The sequence below is a fragment of the Physella acuta genome, unplaced genomic scaffold (assembly GCF_028476545.2).
Source record: "Physella acuta isolate Inbredline_101_S28 unplaced genomic scaffold, ASM2847654v3 ptg000055l, whole genome shotgun sequence".
Taxonomy (NCBI): Eukaryota; Metazoa; Mollusca; class Gastropoda; family Physidae; genus Physella; species Physella acuta.
The window spans coordinates 1-26,097 of record NW_026731575.1 but is presented as its reverse complement, the minus strand read 5'-3'; the positions used below and the strand labels follow the sequence as shown (position 1 = coordinate 26,097).

Below are 26,097 nucleotides of genomic sequence, written 5' to 3'. Positions count from 1 at the left end.
CCCCCCCCTAAGGTCGGCGCCCGGGGACATATGTCCCCCCCCCCCCTCGCAACGCCTCTGTTACCAACCCTGGCTTCCTTATGGCAGCTCCTGCGACACTTCTGATTCCAAGCTCTAATGTAACGTCCTGTCCCTTGGGCCCATCAGCCGTGTGGATATAAGGGGCCTGATTAGTGTTTCTTCCAGACTTTTTTCTCCGGAGGGGCACTTGAATTTTTTTTTGCTTTTTTTTTGGGGGGGGGGGGCGTACTAAATTTACCAGGGGGGGGGGGGAAGATGCCTGGAAGAAACTCCGGGCCTGATACATGGGCAACATCTGGCTCTTCTCGTCTTACTAGTCAGGCTTTGTGTTTAGATTTCTAATGCGCAATTATCCAATCGACTATGGGCCCATATTATGATTCTTTCCACTAAGATATAAAAAAAGTAGGGTAAAGCAGACTCCCAGCCTGTGTTTGTAACTTGGTAAATCATAGGAAGGTGATCAAAAGGACACTAGTGACGCCCTAACGGTCCACTTAGACCAAAGAAAAATGTGATTTATGTTTAAATTATTTTAGGTAGATTGTAATTAATGATCTCCTCATGTTTCCGAAGTGCACCCTGCCTTACTCTATCAAATACCTTTCTGAAGTCAACAAACAGGCTTGTACACGAGATATCTGAGGAAATGTAAAGTTCCATTTTTTAACCTGACGGTCCGTGGGGGGCAAGTGAAGTAGAGTTCACCTGTTTCTGTGACCTCTGCATATGAAGGGATAATGTGATCAGCATTATGGCCAGCCGCCTTTAATTTCCCCAATGTTTTAGAAACTCATCAGAGCTGGGTGGACTAAGGGACGTTCTACTGACTTGAACACGGATTCAAAACTTTTGGGCTAGCAGTACAGGCGCTCTACTGCTAGGCCATGCTATCTAGGCAAAGTAACCTATGATTCAAGGTTTGTCCCTGTCAGACTGAAGACTGTCTGTTTCTCATTTGTTTTCAGTTTGTGCTTTAATTGGTTAATTCATGTAATATCATACTGCACACAAAGAATAACTACATTTTTTTCTTAACCACCAGAAAATGTAGGTCTTGTGAATAAAAATCTCATTTTTAGAGAATCTAGAAAAAGGCTTTCAGTCATATTGAAATATAACATTTTTTTAGGTTTAAAAGTTTCCAGATTAAAAGTATGGAAAATTCCAGAATCCATATTTTTTAACCAGTAGTATGCAAATTGTTTTAGTTATGAAATGTTGAATTTCACATTAACCTGTTTGTAAATATTTCCACTTCCATAAAGACCAAATATTTTGCTATGCAAATAAAAACTGAAGTCAAACAGGTCTAATGATGTTAGTTCTCAAAAAAGAAATTTATTCAGAAATCAGTTCATCCATCACCAAAATGATATTGAAATATCCTTATACATTGATTCTCACAAAAAAAAAAAAAACATGTGCTTCGATGAAAGTAAATTTCTTTTAAACATGCTATGATGAAAGTAGAATGACTAAATTGACTTATTCTACAACATTTAATAACACAGCTGAAATAATATCAAGTAACAGTTACACAAATATTTGTTTTCATTGAAGACTTGATACGACTTGCAAAATTGTAACATACAATTTCTATCATGCATTTTTCTAGTACTAAATTAATATTCATATATTATCACAAATCAAATTTTAATTAATTTTATTAAAATTAATAGAATAATTGAAGATCCACCTGAAGATGCAATTTTTATTTGACTTAGAACATATTAAAGTATCAATAATATAACTTGCAAATCCCACAACAAAATATCATTCACCACAACACTCGTTATTGTTATGCTACTTTTGCTAGCCAGTTATTAAGTTCATCCAGATCAGCTTTGTTTTCATTACTGTCCTTCCCTAAAGCACTGCACTCTGCAAAATCAACCTTGAGCGGTTTCAAGTCTGAGAAATCAAAGTCCTTGTCCCTTTTACCAAGGAATGAGTTATTGTTGCCGGTATCACCCACACCTTGGAGGGCCGCTGCTCTGGTTAGTCTCAAAGTGTTCCTGCAAAATCACAATTCTTGTATCAAAATAAATATGACAGTTGGTAAATACTAACATGCACTCATCTAAGGTAACTTACACTTTGCTTATGAAATAGTTTATAACAATAAAATACACAGTACATTCTACTGTTTTAAGAAACATGTTTAAAGGATTGTGCACATAATTGATTGATCCACCCACTACCCTACTCAATGTTATATCACCTTTCCACTAACAGCATATCTCATTACACCATATTCAAAAAATTTAGGATCCCATTCCCATAAAATAGAATGCCACTATTTGGTACTACAAATAAAGTTTTTAAAAATAAACTACTGCTCTAAATATAGAAATTTAATTAATTTAGAAAAGAAATAGATGAGATATAAATTGTTATTTTTAGAGAAATATTGCTCTTTACATCTTAATTAGAATCTTGTGTACAAGCCTATTAACCATATTCAATAGCAGAGATTTTTTAAAATAAATAAATCAAAGGCAGTGTTATGTAAAAAATGACAAACCAACCTCAAAAGTACTATATTTGTGCATTATCATTTAATTACATTTTAAACATAAACATTTTTTTTTTAAATTTTATAGGTCTGTCATGTTAATGAAAATAAATGCATCTATTACATACTTAATTTCCAGACCTTGTCTTCTTATGTCTAGTACAACCCCCTCCAAAAAAAAAAAAAAACAACCCCACAACAAAGTCACATGTGAGATAAAAATTTAGAAAAAAAAAGCAACTTTCAAACTAAATTAAACCTACATTTCTTTTTCAAGCTGACTGCGAATAACTTTAACTCCTTTAGATAAAGTAAGGTCTTGCTTGTTGCACAGAATTAACACAGGAGGTGCATTGTTAGAAATTACTCTATCACTGAGTACTGTATACAAGTACCTGAAATTTCAAATCAACAAATCATAAGAAACAGGAAGTGTAATGTTTTTTAAAAGTAGGAATTTTAGAATTTTCTATACTTAAATAAAAAAATTTCAGACCCTACATAATAAAAAATACAATCAGTAAAATACGTACTGGATTTTGCAATCAAAATATTAATTTATAGTTTAGTTTCATACTATATAAATTAGTACTATAAATACAAAGTACAACATACTCAGCAACTTCTTTGATTTCCTTTTGAAGAGTAGCACTGTCAATCACAAACACAACAGCCCTTGAAGAATAAATGTACATTTTATTACAAAAACTAAACAAAAATTCAAACTACTTTGAACAATAAAAAAAGAGAAATGTTTGTAAAAACAAAACATTAGAAAATGCAAGCATTTCTCTTCTACTTAAAATATTAGAAAGAAACCCTGTTTACCTTGAATTAGACTATAGACTATAGAGACAAATACAACAAATTAAATGACAAAGAAAATTCACCTGGCAAGACTTTTATATTCCTCCAAGCACTGACCACGTTGTCTTTCATTTCCAGGCAAGTCAATAACCCTGAGCTTTTTCTATAATTTGTGATGAATTCAAAAGTAATTTTTTTCTTTCTTAATAACATCACTGAAATCTTTTAAAATTGTCAAACACAAAATAAACCTCTCAAATTTTATGATCAGAGTTTAAAAAATATATTAGGGCTACACTTTTTAAAACCATACTCACTTTTTTTTCTGACACAAAATATTCCCCAGAATTAGCTTGCATAGAAGTGTAGGTTTGTTTATAAGCCTTATGTACCAGCTGTAAAATAAAAATTATGTTTTTAGTGTATTTAAGCCTATTAAATATTTAGAAATTTACTTTTTAATGTTTGATTATAATAAATCAAATGACTATTTAAAAGTTCAAATTGCTTTGATCCAGAAGTTGGAAACTTAGAATGAATTTAGAATAATAAACAATGCCAACCATTGCTCATTGGTTTTGGAATTTAAAAAATGTAAATTAGCCTAATTATTAAAATGTTTACCTGTAAAAATAATACTGTTTTTCCAGCATCACAAATACCTAGAAGTAAGACTCCTTGTCTTTTATTTTTACTGCTGCTTCTAACAATTAATATAACTGAAATAATTATTAAATATGGTCAATAAATATAATTTTCATCTTTACTCATAATAATGTCAGTAGTTAGCAGTTATAGATCTAGTTAATAAGAAAGTATGTTATTTGCAACTACCAGGTCTAAAGAAAGAGCGCTAATAAAATTAGAAATGTGAAACTCAGAAGGGGAAGCAGTAAAAAGCGAGAAGTGCTATTCTTGCCACATTTTTGTTTCAGTTTACCTGATATCACCCATGATAGACTATCAGATATCTACACAATTTTTACAGCAACACTGTTATGTTCAATGTTGTTTGGGCCGAATGATGTTGATGGCAAATGATGTTATGTGTAGTAATGTGTAGCATGACTGTGCAGAGTCATTGCCATGAAATGTGTGCAGTAAATGTGTACATGCAATATAGAATATATATAGATCTAGAAGACGTTGCAAAAAAGACTTTAAAAAAGAGAGAAAGGTGTAGTCACTGCTGCCTGCTGTGACTGTACTAACTCATGTCTGGTAACAGAAACAGGTAAACTGAATCATCCTCGCAAGTTCGAAATTAAAGATCTAGATTAGAATCTAGTACTAGTCTAGCTAGTAGCTAAGTAGTATGTTAGTAGCTAATTAATTAGAAGGCCTCGGCCTATCCCTATAGTTACGTATAGTAAGTTAATTTATGACTAATTTTATTCTATGATGACCCGATGCTACTGCCGGATGAATCCCATCAGCTGGTGGACTGCGGCTGCATATCAATATGCTACACAATAAAATGCTTCATCATTTAAGCTACTTAGTGAAATTAAAGAAAAAAAGAAGAATTGAACGGTACCTATTGTTATTAATCCAACAAATAAAGCTATTACAACTCCCAAAACAGAAGGATCCGCATTTTCTAAACCTTGCTTAAAAGCTTTGAAAGCCGTATTTACGTGGTCCGCCATGTTTCTCCAACTAGTTAACAATAATTTCCGGGTTAATAGCTAGAATCTATACTTTTTCGCTTTAATCTATTTTCACTGATATTTTGGAAAAAAAATGTGCTTTTAAACGCATTTATTCTGATATTTTATTTTACGATCTGTATTACTATATTGACTAACTATATATTATTATAGTCTTTAAATCAGAGCTCATAGTATTACAAAAGTGTCATGTAAAGTTTGACTGTATTTAAATTTAAAAGATAATCAGAAAGTATGCGAAAAACTAATAATTGGATTTGTGGTATTTATTTATAGCTTTCAGCCTGATGAATGTTTACTCAGGACTAGTGGGATGACTAGATCTACTACTTGTGTACTAGACTACTTCTAGAGAATCTAGATCTAGATTTAGACTAGAATCTAGATCTAGATTTCGAGACTAGGTCTAGATCTAGATCTATTTTCTACTTGTGTGGATTAGAAAGAAACTGCTTGGAAAATCAATTTTGTAATTACTAATTACTAGTAGTAGACTAGTAGTAATACACTAGATCTAGATCTAGCAATTAATTACTAATTAGGCAATTACGTTTGTGTCGTTTCATGTCATAGCCTAACTTTTAATTTAAACTTTTAAATAATAGGCCTAAATAAATTATTAAATTATTTATTAGGGCCCCTAATTGAAATAATTAGATCTAGAATCTAGATTTAGTTTGAAGTTTTAGATTATAATCTATGAACTTTATTAATATTATATAATATATATAGATGGATGATATTTAGAATCGACCCGGATAGATCGTCACCCCTCATCACACACCATCACAAAATTTCATTACGAACCCCCCCTCCCCCTACGAGTGTAACGTCATTTATGGACGACCCCTTAGTGAACGACTTTAATACTACTTCTTATCCATATTCTATCACAATCTTTAAAACAAACGTATGCATCGTAGCGCTAAAGGGATATCCTGAGGCGTCAAATTGCAGGGTGACTCTAACCCTTAGGAGTGTAACATATCATATTATATTTTACACAAACATTACTTACACTCATGAAAATAAGCACACTGGGACTGAATGGTAATAGCAAAGGATATAAGCACAGGGAGATAACAAGCTAATAACTCATTTCTCTTCAGAACACATACCTCACATCACATTAATTAGTTCATTACAGTTATCGTCTTCATGTTTGTAGAAGGCTCATAAATCTACGTCAGGACAGCTGCTACAGATATTATATTTTATAATTATTCCCCTTATTCCTAGTTAATATAGTAACAAATAAACTTTATTTGTTTTGTTCATTTTTTTTCAGTCTGCAACCATGCATGATCTTTTTGCTCAAGTCCTTTCCAGAAAGGATTTGTCCAAAGCTGGAGAGCTTTTTTCTCTGGAGGATGATGTAATTGAGATAGACCTTGGAGAAATCATCCACCATATTCAACTGATTGCTGACACTGAAGAATATGAAACAAATGATAATGATCAAAGTGTGGTGGAGATCTGTATAACTAGAATCACAACAGCTATCAGGTGAACTTTTTACCTGTATTTAGTTTAAAAGTGTTTTCTGGGTATATTTTTATATAAACATGTTGTTTAAAATGTCTTGTGTTGAAACAGAGAGACTGGGAGAATAGAAAAGCATGCTGAACATCTAGTTAGTCTCCTTGCAATGTGTCTGAAACACAACCTCATGCAAAAATCAAAAGATGTTGACCCTCCACATGCCAAGATTGCTTCTGACATCATGAGTCGACTGTTTACTGTAAGTTAACATCTTTTATGATTTAATTTTTTTATGTTGTTTGCTTACATTACATTTTATATTAAACTTCATTTTAAGGACTATTTGTTATTCGTTATGGTTTTCTTTTTGAGATAAATCTTAAAATATTTTTCTAAGAAAGGGGTACTCACTTTCCGATTCTACTTTTTTTTCAGTATTATACCAATAACAAAGTAATGACTTTGGCTATACCATGTGCCGTTAAGTTTCTTGAGTGTGAGAATAAAGATCTAGTGCGAAGTGTTGCTAGCTACCTTTCTTTAGCAGCTATTGACAATGCGAGTCTACTAGCACAGCACATGCAGCTTGTTTTGACCAGTGTCCTCAAAGGTTTGTTATTTAGATGTTATTCTAAAATACTTTTGATAAATGCTATTTAATTATCTACTTGTTCAAATTTTAGCTCTAAATTTAATGAAACTTTGGTCAACTTTCTGCAGGCAATTATCTACTTGGACAAGTCCTGCCTCAGATCTATGAACAGAACCCCCAGCCTGTGTTACAGCATGTGGACGATATAGCCTCGCTGATGACCAAGTGTGACTCCACTGAGAAAGTTTGCCTGCTTCAGTTGTTTAGTAAAGTGGTCAAAGCACACCCAGAGGTATACAACATTTACAGTAATTGTAATTAATTATAATGGCTATTTTATTAATTGCAAAGTTGTACAATTTAAATAAATTTTTCTTTTTAGTATTTCAGGCAGAATTTTTTGTTTTGTAGAGCTGAGATAAACAGCTGAATTTTTAGCTTCCTTTCATAAAACCTTTAGTGGTTAGAGTTTTTAGTTTTCTTTCTGTAGAATAGATACAAGCAGCCTTTATTGGGCAGAATTTTTTTTATCCTTTAATATTGGGCAAGTATGTTGTATCCTTGAACAGCTTTTGGAGAAACACATCCCAACCCTGTGCACGTACCTCACATCTTCGCTGCTGTCCTGCATGGTTATCATGATCTTGGTGGATATGGCTGTGGCTAGACCAGAGGCTGTAGTGGAGCACCTGGGTGTCATCCAGGGTATGGTGGACACACAGCCTGTGCTCATGTATCAGGTGGCACAGATCACAGGGGCAGTGGGCACCATCAGTCAAGTAAGATGGAAGAATTGAAAACCATGTTGTGTGATGTTAAATTAAGCATACTTGGCGGTCAATGTTCCCTCTAAGGAGGAAAAGCTAGTGAGCAGAATGTATTTACTGTGCGCGCTGTTCTAAAAGTCTTATACAACGATATATTTTTTTAACAAAATCACTGCGCGGCAGTTCAAATCTGCGCAGCTTAGAGGGAACATTGTTGGCGGTGTTGATTATCTTTTTTGTTTTAAGTAATAGTACTAAATGGGACGGTGTGGTCAAGTGAAAGAGCGCTTGACTGCTAACCAGAAGGTCTTGAGTTCGGATGTCACCTGAGTCCATCCAGCTCCAATGGGTACCTGACTCATGTTATGGAAAGTAACCATGGCTGGGCATAGTGCTGACTTGTGAACTCTACTACATCTGCCCTATGGATTTTATTTATTATAACTTAAGGAAAATAATTGTTTAAAGAAATTTTAAAGAAATTTGGATTTTATGAAATCTTCTATCAGCTCATGTTTTTTAGTAACCTTAGTAAATTGTCGGTAAATTATTCTTTTAGTCTGTGGGTGAATTTGAAATATTTGGCATTTTTTCTCCCACATAGTGATAAAATAATGTTATTAAAAAAATAATTTTGCCCAGAATATACAAGTTTTGTGAAGAAAGTTCATTCATTTCATAATCCCCCATTGTGGCCAGTGTCTAGATATTGTAATTCTTTATGAAGGATCAAGCCAAGAAGTCCATGGACTACCTTGTTGGCAAGTTAGGAGGGATGGATCCTTCTATTTTACCTGCTGTCCTACAAGAAATCCGAGGACTGAGCCTGACCAATCACAGCTTGCTGTCAGAGAACATGGATAAAATATCCAAACTCTCCACCTCAGGCTCAAGCTCTGTTCGTCTCATGGTGCAGCAAATCAGGGATGATGTGCGCAAACAGTAAGTTCACATAATTTTCATGGTGCAGCAAATCAGAGATGATGTGCGCAAACAGTAAGTTCACATAATTTTCATGGTGCAGCAAATCAGGGATGATGTGCGCAAACAGTAAGTTCACATAATTTTCATGGTGCAGCAAATCAGGGATGATCTGCGCAAACAGTAAGTTCACATAATTCTCATGGTGCAGCAAATTAAAGATAATGCTTGTTATTACTAAGTTCACATAAAAGGTTAATAAGTTAAAAAAAAATTATTTCTTTTAAAATATGTTGTTAAACAGTGTATGATCAGGCTATGCAGGATGTTATTAAATTCTCTCTGAACCTTAGTCAGTGTTTAAATTTTATATTGGGAGTGGAGGGTGGAGTGGGGGAGGGGGGTGAGTAGAGAATCAGATTTTAGCTTGAGAGCTTTTCATATGTTGAGTTCTAATTTAAACCTTTCTTTAAAAAAAAAGGAAAGCTTTTTAATGAAAAGAGTACACAATACAGAGAAAAATAAACATTGCATCTTCACCCAATTTTCTGTATTTAATTGTTCCAGCAATGCTGCAGCTGCCAACAAAAATCTGGCAGCTTCTAATGATCAATCAACAACACATTCCAAACCCACTCAAATTGATACAACCAGAGAAAAACCAAAGGAAGTTCGATCTGTCTCAAGTCAAACGGAGGGTACTGTCACAATAATAACAGTAGGGAATCCCCCAAACACCAGTCTACCCAGTGGAACAGTGTCTGTCAAAAATACAACTCTACCCCCCAGTGGGGCATCCAGCCAGCAGAGTTTGGCTAAACTCTCAAGGTAAGAAAATGTGCCCTCAGTGTATGGAAGAGTGCCTCTGGTGTAAGAAAATGTGCCCTCAGTGTATGGAAGAGTGCCTCTGGTGTAAGAAAATTTGCTCTCAGTGTATGGAAGAGTGCCTCTGGGCTAAGAAAGTGTGCCCTCAGTGTATAGAAGAGTGTCTCTGGGCTAAGAAAATGTGCCCTCAGTGTATGGAAGAGTGCCTCTAGGGTAAGAAAATATACTCTCGGTATATGGAAGAGTGCCTCTAGGCTAAGAAAATGTGCCCTCAGTTTATAGAAGAGTGCCTCTATATATATCTATCTATATCTATATATCTATCTATATCTAAATCCCTATATATATATATATATCTATATACCTATATATATATATATATATATATATATATATATATATATATATATATATATATATATATATATATATATATATATATATTTCAGCCGAATATCATCAGCTGACCACTCCAACAGCCCATCACACAGACAAACACCAGATGGCAACTCCTTCAATAGTGTTGGAACTTCCACAGAGAGAATTGGAAGTGTAAGCTGCATCACTGGCTTTTGTAGGCTACTTGACTTGTAGTTAACTTTAAATGTTTTGTTTGGTTTAAAAGACTTAAAATATTGGAATTTGCAAACTTATGATAGAAGTAGGCATGAATGTGTACAATTAAAACATTTTTTTTATAAAAAAAAACATTTTGATCCCAAATAATATTATCATCTGTATTTTCTCAGGCCTGTTAGAAGTTAATTGTTCCATATTAGTTAGTTGTAAAAAAAAAAGTACTGTATCAATAAATTTAGTTGATTATGGTATTGATGTTTTAAGCATTTTCAAGCCTTCTTTTTATAAAATTATCTTAAAAATAAGCAATTATTCCATAATGCTTTTAAAATATTTTACAGTCAGACACTATGCGAGATGGAGTTCAACTGTTCTGTGAAAAGCACTTTACTAAAATTAAGAGCTTTATTAATAAGCTTAACGCCACCATTCCTTTACCTGCTAGATGTAGTGTTGTCAGTAAGTAATAATGTACATTTTTAATTAAGTAAATAAATTGAATATCTATTAACCTTGTTCAAAGATACTTCTAAATCCAGCATTGGTGCACTTTATTACTTTAAATCTTACTGAATTCTTCTCTAGAATGATAATTAAAGTTAAATAGCAAGGCAAATTTTCCACTATTTTTATATAAAAAATATGTAAACAAAATGATGCATGTACTTAAGTGTATTTTTTTTGTTTGTTCCTGGTTTAAATAAAAACCTTGTATATTATTTAGAGGGCAAACACAAGAGATATCTCAAACTCCACTTTGAGTGTGCCAATCAGTCACAGCAGTGCTTGTACAGTGGATCTCATTTTATGCTGAATACCCGCTTCCCAAAGCTCTGGGTGCATCTTATGTTTCTCTCTGTGCAGGTCAGTGCTTGTTTAATTCTATTTTTATGTTTTAACCCTTTATAAACTGATATTCAGGGTTCATAAGTTTCAAAACAGCATTAGTTTTTATTTACATTTTTTGCCATACAAGCAACTAAAGATAAGGGTATTCTATTTTTTTTCTGAAAATAATTTAATATTTAAAGCAACTTTTATTTAGGGAAAAAAAATATAAAAGCATTACTGATGCAGAGGGCTTACATTGTACAGAATACTCCTATATTAGTGAATGCATAATGTTTCTCTTTTTGAAAATCTGTACATTAGGACATGGTTAAAATTATAAGTTCATCGCCCTTATAAGTATCTAAGGCTATGATTTATTTAGACAAAATTGTTTAGCCACTTACTAATAAATATCTCAAGGTATCATCTATTCAGGCAGAAATATCTAGCCTCATTACATTGTTTATGTTTACATTTTGTTTCTAAAAAAAAATAATTGTTTTTTAAATTATAAAATCAAATCGATGTGACTTTCCAGTTTTATTAATTTCTTCTTTCTTATATCACTTCAGGCCCGTTCAAAGTATGCCTTAAGTCAAAGGGATGCTGATGTGAGCTGTCTCAAGTCTTGTTGGGATGCACTGAAAGGGGAAACAACTAGCAGCTTCTTAGCTTTGGTTACCTCTAGCTTTCCTACACAAAAGGTCACTGCTAAAATAGATCTTTTTTATTTTTTGTAAATTATCTAAGTAGCTAGAGGACAGTTACTATGGTTACAAGTATTTTACAATTGTTATAGATCTATTTCTTAGAATCTGTGTAGCGAGGTTTTGTGCTTCTAATATCTGTAACATTTCAATGCAAATTTTTTTTAACAAAAAAAAAACTGCTGGGTAAAAAAAAAAAAGTATTTCCTCTATTGATATGATACATAAAAAAATGTAAATACAATAGGTTAAAAAAACTAAATACTGTAAAAAAAAATTTATTGTGCATAACAATATTTACAATTTTTTCTTCATTTTTTTAAAAAACTAATCAGAATAGGTCGCCACTAAATGCCTAAATGATTAGTACCAAAAACGAATGGGGAAAATCCCTTTTTTGTGTCATAAATGGATTTTTTGTACAATATTTATAATCAGCAATGACCTCACATTTCTTCCCTTGTAGCTCAAGTATAATTGACTATACAGTTGAAATATCTTTTATTTTAGTTTATTGTAAAAAAAATAATTGTACTTTGTAAATCAACTGATCATTACTGATTTCAAAATGTAGGACCAGTTGGCATTGCTGCAAGAGTTGCACCAAATGAGATACTTTGATATATTTGAACTGAATGCCATCCGAGCCCACTGGGCATGTTTTGTTTGCAACCACCCAGAAAAACTGTCTGAGCTGCTGAATGATGGTTGCCCAGAAATTGCGGTACAGTATACTTAAAATATTTTTATGATCTGTAGTAGGCTGCCAACAAAATTTATGTACAACTATAAATAGAAAAGCTGGTTTTTAAATAGACTTTAAAAAATCATAAGTTTTACGTGTATGCAACCAATACAACTATAAAGAGCTTCCAGATATCATTTAATAATAAAGCACAACATTGCTGAAGAAAAATCTGTTTTAAAAGTTTGGTCTAGGCACAAATTGCTTAGCTCATCTGCTCTAGTCTAAAGCTTTTAATATCAGTGCTGATTTGAGAAGACCATTAATATTTCTATAAACGTTAAATTAATTGTCATTTACTCTTTTACTTATTATATTATTAATAAAATGATCCATTGAACTTTATTATCTAGGGACAATTGAAAGAGAAAAAAGGAAAATGGATGTTTTTTAAACGCTGGAAAACAAGATACTTTACATTATCTGGAGGATCTATCACATACAACAAGAGCAATGCTGTAGGTATTGTTCTGTACCTTCCAGATAAACTAAATTTATCTGAAAGCTTCTAATATTAACTTTTTTTTAAACTATTAGACTAAAGCAACCTTACCAGTTACCAAAATACAAAGCGTGAAAGCTGTAAGGAAAGGAATCCGAGACACTCCCAAGGCTTTTGAAATATTCACAGGAGATCAAACATACAAGTTCAAGGCTAAAGGTCAACACAATGTTGAACAGTGGGTGCAGTGTATTCATATTGCAGTAGCAAGGTCACATCACAGTGGTTCTGCATCATTGAATTGGACAGGGGTCAGACATAGCATTGACAATGGGGCAGCAAGTGGATCAAGTGGCCTTGTGGATGGTGAAGTCATCACACAAGGCAGTAGCCGGGGAAGCAGTCATGAAGTTGAGCGGCCCAGTGGTTACCTGAATTTGTTTGATCCACCACAGCTGGCTCGGCATGGTGTGAGATCTAGTGGAAGGGCTGTGACTGACACAAAATTGTAATATATTTTTCAGGATTGTTACTTTTATTTACCATGATATTTAACAAAACAATCAAATTTCACTGTATAATTATTATTAATAATTATACTTCATGTTTGTACACTGGGATGATTTTAAAATAAAAAAATTAAATTGTTTTCATTAAAATAACAATGAAATCCATTATTACACTATTCTCTACTTAAAAAAAAGGATTTATAATTTATATTATTATACATTTATTCATTGTTCTGAAAAGTAATCTTTATTTAATTTGGTTCATTGCAATGTTTAACTTGCTTTGAAGTGGAGTAACTTTTTAAATTGGGTGTGTTAATATTTCTTTTCTTAATTGTATTTACACTAGTAAATAGAATGTAGTTTATTGTAATGTATGCTCAGATTTTTAAAGATTGTCAGGATTTATTTTTATCAGAAAGCATATAATGCTTAATTTTATTTAAAATGACTGTGATAGTTTGTACCCTAAAATGACTGAAGCCGGTGGTGTATTTAGTTTTTTGTGTGTGGGTAAGCTAAGCTACTGTTTGTGTAAAATTAAATAAAAGACTAATTCAGAAACAGTTTTGGTGTTGCATAGGTCTATTCAACAAGTGGTGAATGTACTGCATGCTTTCCTGTTTATTTTAATATTTGTTCTTACTTTCTTTGAATAAAATCAACCGTAGGTGCCAGTGGTGTGCAGTCGATGCATATGAGGGACCCAGTTGGTCCCCTAACTCTCATTACTCTCAAGCAATGTTTTTTAATTTCTCGTATATACGAAGTATAGAGAAAGTCTTGTAATCGTGCAAAAAAAAAAAATCGAGATTTTTGCAAATCTCGACGTTTTGCATCTCACTGATACGGAAAAACATAATTTTGCAATCTTGTCCGTATGTCTGTGTGTGTGTGTGTGTGTCCGTGTGTAAACACGATAACTTGAGTACCGTTACTGCTAGGTTGATGAAATTTCATATATAAGTATTTTATCAAAATCGTAGATCCGTATCAACTTTTGAGCGATTTCCGATAACCGGAAGTGGTACTTTTTCTACTTTGAATTTTTCAAAAGCCTATAACTTGAGTACTATTTCAGATAGATAAATGAAATTTCACATGTAAGTAAAAGATCTAATTCTCTACCTTCTGTTAAATTTTGAGTAATTTCCGTTGACCGGAAGTAGTAATTTACGCTACTTCCGATTTCTCAAAAAACTAATGTAAATTTTTAAAGTACTAATAATATTGCGCACTATTATGCGCTTTTTTATTTCGCGTTCACTTGGTGTGCAATTAATTTGTCTACGAGATTTTATTCTATTTTTAAAACTTTAAGTATTTAAAATGGATTAAAAATCATGTCTATAGCCCGAGTTTCCATCCCCCGTTATTTTATATAAGAATATTCGAGAAAGTTTAGGGGAGATCACTCCCGGTTTATTTTCTACTCAACTATTTACAATTCAGTTTCATAATTATTAAAAAGTTCTGATGAAATTGCCTCTCTTCACTTGAGCGTAGCTGAGATGACTGCTCTGACCCTCTACCTGGACCCCTGTGACATGCCACTGGTAGATGAGATATATTTAAAAAAAATAAAACTGACCACCAGTTCATCTTCTTCGTTCTTTTAATTATTAGTGTTGAAGGGGATCGAGAATTATCTGCCAGTGCGTTTGAACTCGAGACTGTTCAAATTTATCAACCATGAGCTTTTTGCCGACTCGACCACGCCTCCAACACAAGCGTTACGTGTCAATTTGTTATGCGCCATTGACTCAGATTTCAGCCTGCTTTTCTTTTTGGATTTGCTTCCATAGCCTTTGTCCAACCAAGAACAAACTACAAGTAAGCAGTTGTTTAATTTTGGAGTTGTCTATCCTAGAAGAGTGGCTGTCCCCAGCTAACGAGCCTCATCTGCCCGAGGGTTTGAACTCGAGACTTTTTGGTTTTGCAACCATGAGCTTTACAGACTCGACCACGCCGACCCCTACCAGTTCATCAATACTTATGAAACCAGCATGAATCTCATTTTAATTCACCTCACACTATGCTACTGTTGAAATTTAATTACAGTAAATTCAAATTATTTGCTTAGTAAATTGTAGGTTGGGTGTGAATGTACACATGGTCTGCTGGTTCTTTGGAAACCAAATTAAAAGAATACAGAAAATCATTTTCATCTAGATCTAGTCCAAATATTCATATTCACTTGTTTTTAAGTTGTATACTTGTAATGTTAGTACACATAGTAGTGCATTACATACCATTTAGTAACTAACTGCCAGCAATTAATTTTAACAGGTAAATTAGGTTTCTAAATTTTGTACCTTGTAACTTATTTTTGAAGACAGAATAGCAGCAAAACACACTTTAAAAAAAAAACCCAGCCATGTACTTATAGCTTCATGCATGTTACAGCACCTAACTGGCCACCGTCAAGTACTATTATTACTGGACCTGACTTCACAGCCGAGTCCTCTGATTAGTACTTGGGGAGTAAAGTCAGCCAGGAAAAAAACTGAACACAATATAACCTAACAGTCTAAGTGGTAAATTATCTAACAGTATTTTTTAGTGCATAGAATATATAAAAATACTTCAAGTATAAATTCAAGTGCCAACAAATCCATTAACAACCAAGTTTGGCAATAGTACCACCATAAACCTACCAATAATGATTCAATTAAACTAATCAACAAACCAATTAATAGTCCACCTACAATGTTTTACTTGGGTTACTCGGTAATAGTTTTTAACTATATTAACTTAAAAAAAAAGAAAGTAGGAAATGCATTAATATGAATATGTTACAACATACTTTATTATGAAAGCAGAAAGGATGACATACCATTGAAAAATGGAGATGTAATTTTTTTTCAATGGAAGCGATAATGGGGAAACCATCTGATATAAAAAATCATCAAACTATAGGTCTTATACTTGTACATAATGTTCACATACAGAACTTAAAATTTACTATAAAAATTAGTACATAAAAATCCCCAAAGTGCACCAAACAAAATTCATTACATTAAATTGACAATTAACACTGACAGCACAATAAAAAAAAAATTTAAAATTCAATTTCATGTGCTAAAAATTTGATTGAACTATAAATATAGTAAAATTTCTGTATGAATGACACCAACCACTCTGCATGTGTTCTAAGTGAAATATTTCCAAACTCAAAGCCACCCCAAGTCAAACAAATGGTAATCCTAACTTTCCGGAGATGCCAAAAAAAAAGAGTACAGTGCCATCCATTAACAAAAATGAACACAAAGTAGCTATGTATATCTAAAATATACAATTAGTGTGGTGATGGCATGAAGTTTACTATTACTAAATAAAATATACAGTCAAATTCTCATATCAACAATCAGCTAGGAACAAAGATTAATTAAAGGGAAACTGCTGGCGATTTGGTATTAACAGGTAAAACCATTAAAAAAAAATTCATGTGGAGTGAACCATTATAATATCCTTTAATAAAAATCAGTTACCTTTGACTGCTGGCATTAGTTAATGGATGAAGAAAACTAAAGTCACAGAATACAAAAGTACAGACAACAAAAATTTAATTTAGAGAGGCTAAAATATGAAAATGATGCTGCCTTGCACTAAATAAGAGAAATGAAGCTACTTTTAAAAGACTGCAAAGTGATTTATGTAAGCTTTTTCAAAAGCCTTAAAAAAAAAAAACAACCCTATAAAATAAAAGGTAACTGAAACAATCTATAACTGTTAGAAAAAGATTAACATACCATTAAATTAACAATGATGCTCATTATGTTTTAGAAATATAAATCTCAATGAAACACTAACAACCAAAACCTCCAGCAGAATTTCTTTCACGAAGCAAACAACAAATGAGCTAATACACCTCAATTACAAACCAGTTACATGATCAAATATCTTAAACAAGTAACTAATTGTTATTCAGTAGAGAAATGTTAAAATCCTATCTTAAATGAGACACAAAGTTATGATTTACATATGAAGTTAAAAATTCCCTCATAAAAATTAACTTAAAATAACATCAAATTCAACATGAAATATGATATTCACAATGAACTAAGGTGATGGAAACAAATTGCTAACTACAACAATCTATTCATTCATCTTTCCATTTCAATAAACCAAAACATGTTGATCCAAAGAAAAGCAAAACCAACATGTTTATTATAATTTCAAATGAAAAAGCAAAGGAGCACATTTTTTTAAATGTTTCAATGGATCAAGATATCTTCCAACTATTAAGCTAGTTGGTGTTATTCATATGGTTCACAATAACCAACATCAGTAAAACAAAATGAAATTTTAACCCCACCAAACTGCATAAATGTTAAAAATTTTCTTAGAAGTAACAAATAGAATTTTGTATGCCAGAGTAAAAATAAAAACCCAGATAAATACTCTTTCCACTTAATGCCATATTGGGAAAAAATTCATAACTATTTATGCAATGAGGAAGGTATTCAACATGTAAGTAAAACAAGTATTTCTGAAGTAGCCATGGTAAACTTTTGCAAAGACTCAACCACAGTTGTTCTGACTCAATACACCCCCAGCTGCCTAACTTAACATACCTTAGAAAGGCATAAGACTATGAACCACTGGCTGTGATCAAATGTTCACAAATTATACACACGACAGGTGAATGTAAATGACACAAAAAAAATGAATAAACTAACTATCGCTCTTTTTTTCATCAGAATCCCCTTCTGTTGTTGCTGCTGGAGCTTCCTCAACTGGTGCAGCTGCCTTTCCCTTTTTACCTTTGGGAGCCTTCTTCTCTTCTGTTTCAGCCTTTGCATTCTTTTTTTCTTCAGTATCAGCCTTAGCATTTTTTTTCTCATCTGAATCTACCTCAGCTGGCGGTTCTTCTACTTTCCCTTTTTTACCTTTACCCTTATTTGCAGGTTCTTTGGCTGCTCTTTTTGGAGCTGGAGCTTTTTTAACTGGGGGTTTAGGAACATCACCTCGGCTCTGAGATCTTGTTTTTCGGCCAGAATTCACATCAACTTCTCCATCAAGAACATATTTTGCTAAAATTTGAATAAAACAAATTCATGATAATTAGAAAAGAAAATTTTAAACTAAGACAAAACAAGTAAAATTGCAGCAACACCTTTTGACAAAATTCCAAATTAAGCTAATCCTACCTTCTTCCATTGTTTTTGCAATTGTTGAATTTTTCTTCAAAGGAGCTTTGGCTTTGCTTTTCTTGTCAGCTGTTTCTTGTCGAGTATCACCCAGCTTCTCACCAGAAAGTAAAGCTTTGCCCTCCTAATTAGATAAAAAAGAAAACAAAACTATTTAAAAGCCAATAAATACTAGTTACTTCAGCACTAGTCAGAATGACAATTTACATTTGTGAAATCATGTTTAAAAAAAAAATTATATTAGGATGGGAGAACATTAGAAAGACATGAATGAAGAATGATCTACAAAATTGTGCATCAAGGGAACAAAACATAACAATTACAGAATAAGCATGGCTTCAATTGTATCTAAAAATATTGGATTATGACAGAATGAACAATTTATGGGGTTCTTTAAGAACTGGTTGAGTGCAGGCGTGGAGAAGTCAAATTTGACTTATCCTATTAATGTAAAGGTCTGTATCAACATGCATAAAAATAAAAATGTATTTTAGTAAAATGAATCTATTAATTATGAGATTCCAACATTTTTTGATAAACATGACAAAATGATAATGGCTTGAAACCAGAGAACAAATACTTTTGACAGAGGGACAAAGAAATAACATAATGCCCTATACCGCAAGTAGTACACTGACAACCACAGTGAGGTGATCCCCACTGAATATATATGGTACTCAGTAGTACCGAGGAGAAACTCAATAAGTAAAAAACCAGCAGCGAAGCTTAAACTGAAATGCTTTAACTAGCAACACAAACAATTGTTTTAAAGAATGGAACAAACGCCAGCAACCCACCCAAATGTTGGTGTGAAACTCAAATTCACTTTCATTGGACGGGGCATGTATTTATAATCAGACCAACATTGCGATGCAATATACAGCAGCCCTACATTCAAAATTTGTTATATATAATAAACTGCATTGAAGTGGGATACACCTCAATGCAATGTCAACTAAAAATATTTTTTTCCCTCCTGAAATATGAAAGTCACATCTCTGCACAAGGATCTGTACATAAACGTTACCAGTTAAAAGGGGCCCACGCAAATAGTTTAAGTTACAGTAGTTCACACTAGGTACTGAACGAAACTAAGCTAAACACCATGCCTACCTTAGCAGTGGCTGCCATTGTGCTGTCTTTGGTTAACTTAGTTTTCTTAGCAGGGGGTTCAGGGGTCTTTTCTTTTTTTAATTCTTCTATCTGTTTTTGCTGCCCTCTTGTTTGAGCATCCTCATCTGGTTTCTTACCATCAAGTATACGCTCAGCTTCCTTTAAGATTAAAATTTAAACCAACGTAAACAGAGACGCCTGTTTGCAATTGATCGTTACAGTACTTAGTGTGTAAAGTATACCCCTCCCCAAACGCAAGAAACTTAAAAAATGGCTTTTAAGGAACTGCTATTATTTATGGATAATTGAGCTAAAGGCTCATTTTCAAAAGTTGTACTTATACTAGGGTATTTCTTGGTATCAACCTATCATAAAACTCGGATCATTAAACATTTAATGGTTTGGGACATAACTCAGAGATGTGACCAAGCTTTCAAAAAAAAAAAAAAGCATTATTCAACTCAATAGTTGCATCATTGTTCTTCATGACCTCATTTTAAGTCATGGTAGATGACGCAATTGCATAACAAGTCGTATTAAATATTTACACAACCATGTAGGGTAGAAAAACAAAAGAAGAAAAGGAACAACTAATGATAGCATGTGTAGGAGGACAAAGTGAAACCGAATAGATACAAATAGCATAAATTACTTTATTGTGACCAAGAATCAATATCAAACACTTATAAATATTTTAAAAGTTTGCTATATTTATACTCATATGAGAGCAACCAAAAATGTACTTAGGATGTATGTTTATTTAAGTCTTATCGTGCAAAGTCAGCACTAAGAAAGGCTGATAAAATTTGTGGAAAAAAGATGTCCTAATACCCAACAAATAGCTAAGTATAACCAAATGGAATAATTTTGTGGTCAACAATGCTGCACTCAAACCTAATGAAATTTAAAAAAAAATGACCAACATTCAGTTAAGTTAAAAAATGACACTGCTGGCTTATTTTAAAAGAGAAAAAGTTTTAAAAGAGAAAAAGACATTTCAAGTGGTTAAAACCTGAACATACAACCCTAATTTGCAAATTTCTTTATTCTTGTACGGATAACACATTTAACACGTGGCCTACAGTTCTCTATATTTTATTTTACTATTAAGGGGCCTCTACATGTAAAAAATGCTAATTAAACTTGGAAAAAAATATTTTTAGGAAATTGATGTTTTAATAAATTTCATATTCCTAGAATCGAAAACAGTTTCAAGTACACTTGTACGATACATTTTTCTATTTTAATTATAATTTTAAAGACACCACCCTCTGCTTAAAAAATCAACTTTTTAATCAAATTTCTGAAATTTTGAGTTGATTTTTATAAAGCAACTATAAAGAAAAATATAGTATATTATATATCATTTTTTTCGTCTGTTTGACCCGTAAACGATACTCTACATTCGAATACAGTTATTTTACTTGCAAATGTGATATTTCAATAAAAGATTTCGCAAATCAAGCGATTTCATTGGTCCGATTTGTATTCTCAAGCCGTACCTTAGTAATGACCTTTCTGCGCATGCGCAGTGATCGAGTTCGACGGATTTTTGTCAACAAACAAACATGGCTACGTGATTGTCTTCACATCAATTTTTGCAATAACAAACCATTTGTTTTCAACATGGCGTGTAAATAATGCAGTTATTGCTCGAAATAACAGATACCATGACAGGAGTTCATTGTTCAGCGAAAGAAATTTTAAGGTAATTTTTTTTTAATAACTAGGCGCTAAATCTAGATCTAGTGAAGTCGCCATGCCACCACACAGCGATATCTCACTGACTTCACTGACTGACGCGCTGACATTAGTTTCTAAATCTACTAATATGTTGTCTAGTACAGCTTAATTCCTTTATAAGAATTAATTTAGTTAACTATTTACCAATGTTAAACACGCTTGTCAATTACTATTTTTAAATAAATGAAACTGTAGAACCCAGTCATAACGACCCACGAATCTAGTAGACCTAGATCTAGAATTATCTAGATTTAGTCTAGAATAGTCTAGATCTAGATTCTAGTTGGTAGTAGTTGTATATTTAGAAATTAACATCTGTGTTTGCTGAGTACTGACTAAAATATAAATATTGGTTAAATTTTAGTATAAGCAGTTTTCTAAATTTATGGTTAGATTTATTCCTTGTGTTTTGATCTATGGTCAGTATAATAATATAAGCCCTATTGACTATTCATTATGAATGATTAGTTTTTCAAAATACAATTTTGTTGACTATGACATTATTAGGTTGTTACAATAGGATGAGTTCAAACAAGAATCAAGAAATATAACTGTCCCTTACATTATTTGCTTGCTGACATCTACATATCCAGAAGATATGCCACAATTAGGACTGTGCAAGCATTGTGGATAAAACTTTGGGCTTTCCGCAAGGAAATGTGATGTCATGAAATGTAAATTTGACCTCATGGTTTACAAGAAGCTCACTTTAGATACACCTACATCATGATGTCAATATTAGAGCCATGTTATCTATATAGACAGTGGTGTTAGTTTCTCAAAATTCAGATGTTTACTTGTTGAATGGATTTGAAAAAAAAACAATGAAGCTCTCATCATTTTACATACTGTTGCGCAAAGTTTTGCTGCGATACTACCAAGTAAGTACACTAAAGCTGCTTATGTTTTTATTAGCAAGATAAATGCTGTTTGTACTAGAACTTAAGAGCAATACAGCAGCAAAGTGCCCATCTACTATAAATAACTTATGATGTCAAGTTATTGAGCTCACCCTCTTCAAGCAAAATTGTGAATGTCGTCATAAGCTAAAGTATTATGTGAATATTATTAGTACATTATTTGTCAAATTTGTATTAAACTATAGTTCAAATATGCTAAAATGTACTATATCAAGCTTGTGTTAGTCTGGGAAAAAGACAATAGCAACTACACATGTCAATAGTTGATCAGAAAGGTTTAACTTTTAGTGCAAGTAAACTGCGGAATTGTGCAAACTTAACCACTATAAGATTATAAGTGGTAAAACTTCAGAAGAATGTGCAAACTATTGTTGGCAATGGTTTATTTTTCAACTGCTTATGTTGAACTTTGAATACTAAAAGTTTCTTCCTGATATTGCTGATAGATTTTTTTTTATGGCACTTTAAATGTTTAAAAGTTAATTTTCTCAAAACTTGTTTTTTCAAGATTTTTGCTTATTGTAACTCTAATGTTTTAGCTGTTTGCAGAGATAATGTCTTGAAACTTGGTGTACTTTTTCATTATTCATTTTGTGGTGTAACTATACATGTGAAAATGATGTGCATTGTGTACATTTTTATTTTTAAGAAATTTCATAACTTGTATGCCTTGTTTTGAATGATACATTTTTTATAAAAATTGAAAAAAATGTTTCTTTTACATTTTAATGAAAACAAACTGCTACTGTACACTCTAGAATGGTTCTAGTTAAATAAACAGAAATAAAACCATCATTATTTGTTCACATTATTGAAACATTAGATTTGTAAAAAAGGTGTTTTTTTTCAAGATGGCCGCCGTTACCATGGCAACCATGCATAATTAGGTCCTGAGAATGTGGAATTTTTATTTACAGTTGCTAACTATTAATAATAGTATATTGTTACTTGCTTATCTCTGCCGTGGGCTAGTTTGGTTTTTGCAGTGTAGTGGCCCCTTAAAAATAGTCACAAACATTTGTTCACTTCATCAATTCTTAAGTGAAATAAAATCAGAAAAAAAGATCTTATGCATTGTGTGTATTATTATTTAGCTGCTACCTCTCATAATTTCCTAGTAGCATTATGGTGTTCAGCCTAGCCCACACAATCTTTAAATATACTAACAGAAACTAGTTTATTTTATCAGCACCTGTCTTCATAATAATTGCTAATTCACTTCTCTCCCCCCCCCCCCCCCAAGCAGTCTTAAAATATGTACACAATATAAATTTGCTGTGATTTCTTTTAGGGAACAGTGAGCAAATGCTTTTTTAATGTCTGTATAATTACTTTTATAAAGCTGAAAACACTTATATGCAACCATTAAAAAAACCTGTAGGGCCTAAATGTATAGAAACATCAATGGTTATTATCAAGTAGAAGAAAAATGTGAGGCCTTAAGCTAGACACCCCCCCCCCAACAATATTATTTAAAAATAAATAGGCCATAGATCTATAGGCCTAATCAGAAAATCACCTAAAAATAAAAACCGAAGAAAGGGAAATGATCGGTTTGAGAGAAAGATACAATGCCGCAACTAAAAACTCATTCCATCGACCATCCCTCAAACAATACAGCAATGCACAGACTATACAAAGTAAAAGAAGAAATCCAGTTCTAGAATCTAGTCTATTTGACTTAAGGCAACAATATAGATTCTAGATCTAGAGAATCTATCTATATTCTATAACATTATGGATTAGGCCTAGAAATCTTGATCTAGAATATTCTAGAAGCTAGATTCTACATTTTCTATATGGACATAATTCACTAAAATGTTGGCCTACTAAAAAAATTGGTTCTCTACTTGAGAATCAAAAATGCTTTTCACTTTCTATAGATCTATCTAGACCAGACAATGTAAATTTACAAACCTCTTTGCAAATAGCAGATAGTGTCTAGATCTAGATTCCTAGAAGTCTAGATCTAGTCTATAGAAAATTTTGAGTCTAGGTCTGGTCAACACCAAGCATGGTTCAATTTGCAAAAAGGGGGGGAAAAGGAGGCATTTTTACTTTAGCCTATTTTATTTTTTTAAAAAGGCTGCATGCCGTCTATTCATATACTAACGATGCAACGATAGAAACCATGCTATAATTTAAAATGACATACACAAAATAACTGTTAGAAACGTATAAACATGATAATTATCATTTTGGCGCCATTTACGACCAGGTAGTATTTTTGAAATTTTTGTTCGGAAATAGTGACCTTGCTGTTCGCCATGCCAAATGGCCGCCATATTGGAAATCACCATGACCCGCAGTAGTTTACTTCTTTTATTTGAGAAACTATGCATTCTTGATTTTTAAAAAGATAGAAATAGAAAAGCTAGATAGAGCATACAATTATTAAGTTAAAAATAGTCAGAAATTAACAATATATTGCGTCATTTAAATATAATCACGCTAACAATCACTGCCTTCAGTGTTGAAAAGTGAGCACTGTTCACAATGGTGGTAATACAACGCAAAATGGCGATCCGACCACAGCTTTCTGTGCTGTTTCAGAATTAATTTTCATACTTAAATATATATTAAAAATATACTCACCTTTGCAGTAGCTTGCATTGTTCCATCGCGAGCAAGAGCGGTTTTTGCGTCACTCATTTTGATATTCAGATTTTCCAAAATTGTATGCCGAAAGGCACTAGGAAAACGCTAGTTTCACACGAGGTGGTGGGCAGCAGACTCAAGGAAGCGTTGTCACGTGACCTAGCATCTGATATCTTATTGGTTTATGAAGGGAGGCTGTACCAAAAGCGGGAGTATGAAAATGTTTGGAAGTAAAATGTAAACAAAAAGATAGTTTGATAATTTCTTTAATTATACATGCAACTCCTTAATACCGTAGAATGAAAGCAAGAAAGCTCTCATGCGTATGTATTTTTAATATCAAATATGCCTGTACACAACTATTTTAAAACACAAAAAGCATATTTGAAACAAGGCCTAATAATAATAAATACGAATTGCGCGCGTTTACTTGAATTTGAGAAGCGAAAAGCTGTTGGTGTGCACATTCATTTCGCTTTGATCAGTGATTCTTAACCTGGGTTCTATCGAACCTAGGGCTCCCTAGGTTTTTTTTTTTTTTAAATCAGTTACAGGGGTCTAATGCACACCCGACTCTTATGATTCTGGATTAGGATTCTTTCAGTGCGGACGACAGAACTATGAGGAATGCGCTTATGAAACTGTAGGGGTTCAATACTACTAAAAGGGTTAAGAACCGCTGGCCTAGAATCTACACCAGGAACTAGATCTAGATCTAAATGCCATGTCGTTAAGACCAGTAGCGTCCAGAGGCGTAGCGATGGGGGGCAGGGGGGACATATGTCCCCGGGCGCCGACCTTAGGGGGCACCAAAATGGGTTGGAAAAAGTAATCGAAAGTTTGAGGGGGGGGGGGGGGTGCATATCAAACAAAAGTTTGAGGGGGGGGGGGGTGCTAATCAAAAGTTTGAGAGGGGGGGGGGGGTGCAAATCGAAAGCTTATCCCCGGGCGCCGGGAAGGTTCGCTACGCCTCTGGTAGCGTCACAATAGTTAATATTATGAGGGAATGGGTGTGGGGGGAAGGGGGGGGGGGGAGCTACTCGCTTATTGCGAAGTTTATTTCCCCTAGACATGTGCAGTATACTTGTTGCAAGTGTAAACTCGGCGTTAGCCTACATCAGAGGCGTAGCGGGGGGGGGGGGGGGGGACGGACG

The 26,097-nt window shown here is 33.2% G+C and overlaps 3 protein-coding genes across 3 annotated transcripts; 1 reads left to right on the top strand and 2 right to left on the bottom strand.

Annotated features, from left to right (window-relative positions):
- Positions 1 to 1,451: 1,451 nt before the first annotated feature.
- On the bottom strand, positions 1,452 to 5,007 carry LOC131947094 (signal recognition particle receptor subunit beta). The gene is made up of 7 exons (XM_059308182.1): positions 4,884 to 5,007; positions 3,971 to 4,065; positions 3,664 to 3,741; positions 3,430 to 3,509; positions 3,155 to 3,214; positions 2,803 to 2,934; positions 1,452 to 2,039 (listed from the first exon to the last, which is right to left on the bottom strand). The coding sequence occupies exons 1-7, from the start codon at positions 4,993 to 4,995 to the stop codon at positions 1,823 to 1,825; spliced, it is 774 nt and encodes a 257-aa protein (XP_059164165.1). The 5' UTR covers positions 4,996 to 5,007; the 3' UTR covers positions 1,452 to 1,822.
- A 313-nt stretch (positions 5,008 to 5,320) lies between these two features.
- Positions 5,321 to 13,982, top strand: LOC131947239 (ventricular zone-expressed PH domain-containing protein homolog 1). Its single transcript, XM_059308388.1, has 15 exons — positions 5,321 to 5,485; positions 6,305 to 6,522; positions 6,613 to 6,757; positions 6,934 to 7,108; positions 7,219 to 7,382; positions 7,660 to 7,869; positions 8,585 to 8,799; positions 9,346 to 9,606; positions 10,053 to 10,155; positions 10,524 to 10,641; positions 10,907 to 11,046; positions 11,586 to 11,717; positions 12,295 to 12,444; positions 12,819 to 12,923; positions 13,003 to 13,982. Exons 2-15 carry the CDS (start codon positions 6,314 to 6,316, stop codon positions 13,417 to 13,419), a joined length of 2,544 nt encoding a protein of 847 aa, XP_059164371.1. The 5' UTR covers positions 5,321 to 5,485; positions 6,305 to 6,313; the 3' UTR covers positions 13,420 to 13,982.
- Positions 13,983 to 16,203: 2,221 nt separating this feature from the next.
- On the bottom strand, positions 16,204 to 25,129 carry LOC131947109 (neurofilament heavy polypeptide; the record flags this gene model as incomplete). Its single annotated transcript, XM_059308208.1, is given in 4 exon segments — positions 16,204 to 18,452; positions 18,570 to 18,693; positions 19,683 to 19,841; positions 24,941 to 25,129. Coding segments are annotated over 4 exon segments (699 nt in total). The 3' UTR covers positions 16,204 to 18,093.
- Between the last annotated feature and the right edge of the window lie 968 nt (positions 25,130 to 26,097).

Excerpts from the sequence above, each read along its gene's own strand:
- LOC131947239 (XM_059308388.1), top strand. The coding sequence starts at position 6,314 with ATGCATGATCTTTTTGCTCAAGTCCTTTCCAGAAAGGATTTGTCCAAA. Across the intron at positions 10,642-10,906 it reads TGCTAGATGTAGTGTTGTCA|AGGGCAAACACAAGAGATAT; the intron begins GTAAGTAATAAT and ends TATATTATTTAG. Across the intron at positions 12,445-12,818 it reads ATGGTTGCCCAGAAATTGCG|GGACAATTGAAAGAGAAAAA; the intron begins GTACAGTATACT and ends TTTATTATCTAG.
- LOC131947094 (XM_059308182.1), bottom strand. The coding sequence starts at position 4,995 with ATGGCGGACCACGTAAATACGGCTTTCAAAGCTTTTAAGCAAGGTTTA. Across the intron at positions 3,742-3,970 it reads AAACAGTATTATTTTTACAG|CTGGTACATAAGGCTTATAA; the intron begins GTAAACATTTTA and ends TTTATTTTACAG. Across the intron at positions 2,040-2,802 it reads AGTCAGCTTGAAAAAGAAAT|GAACACTTTGAGACTAACCA; the intron begins GTAGGTTTAATT and ends GTGATTTTGCAG.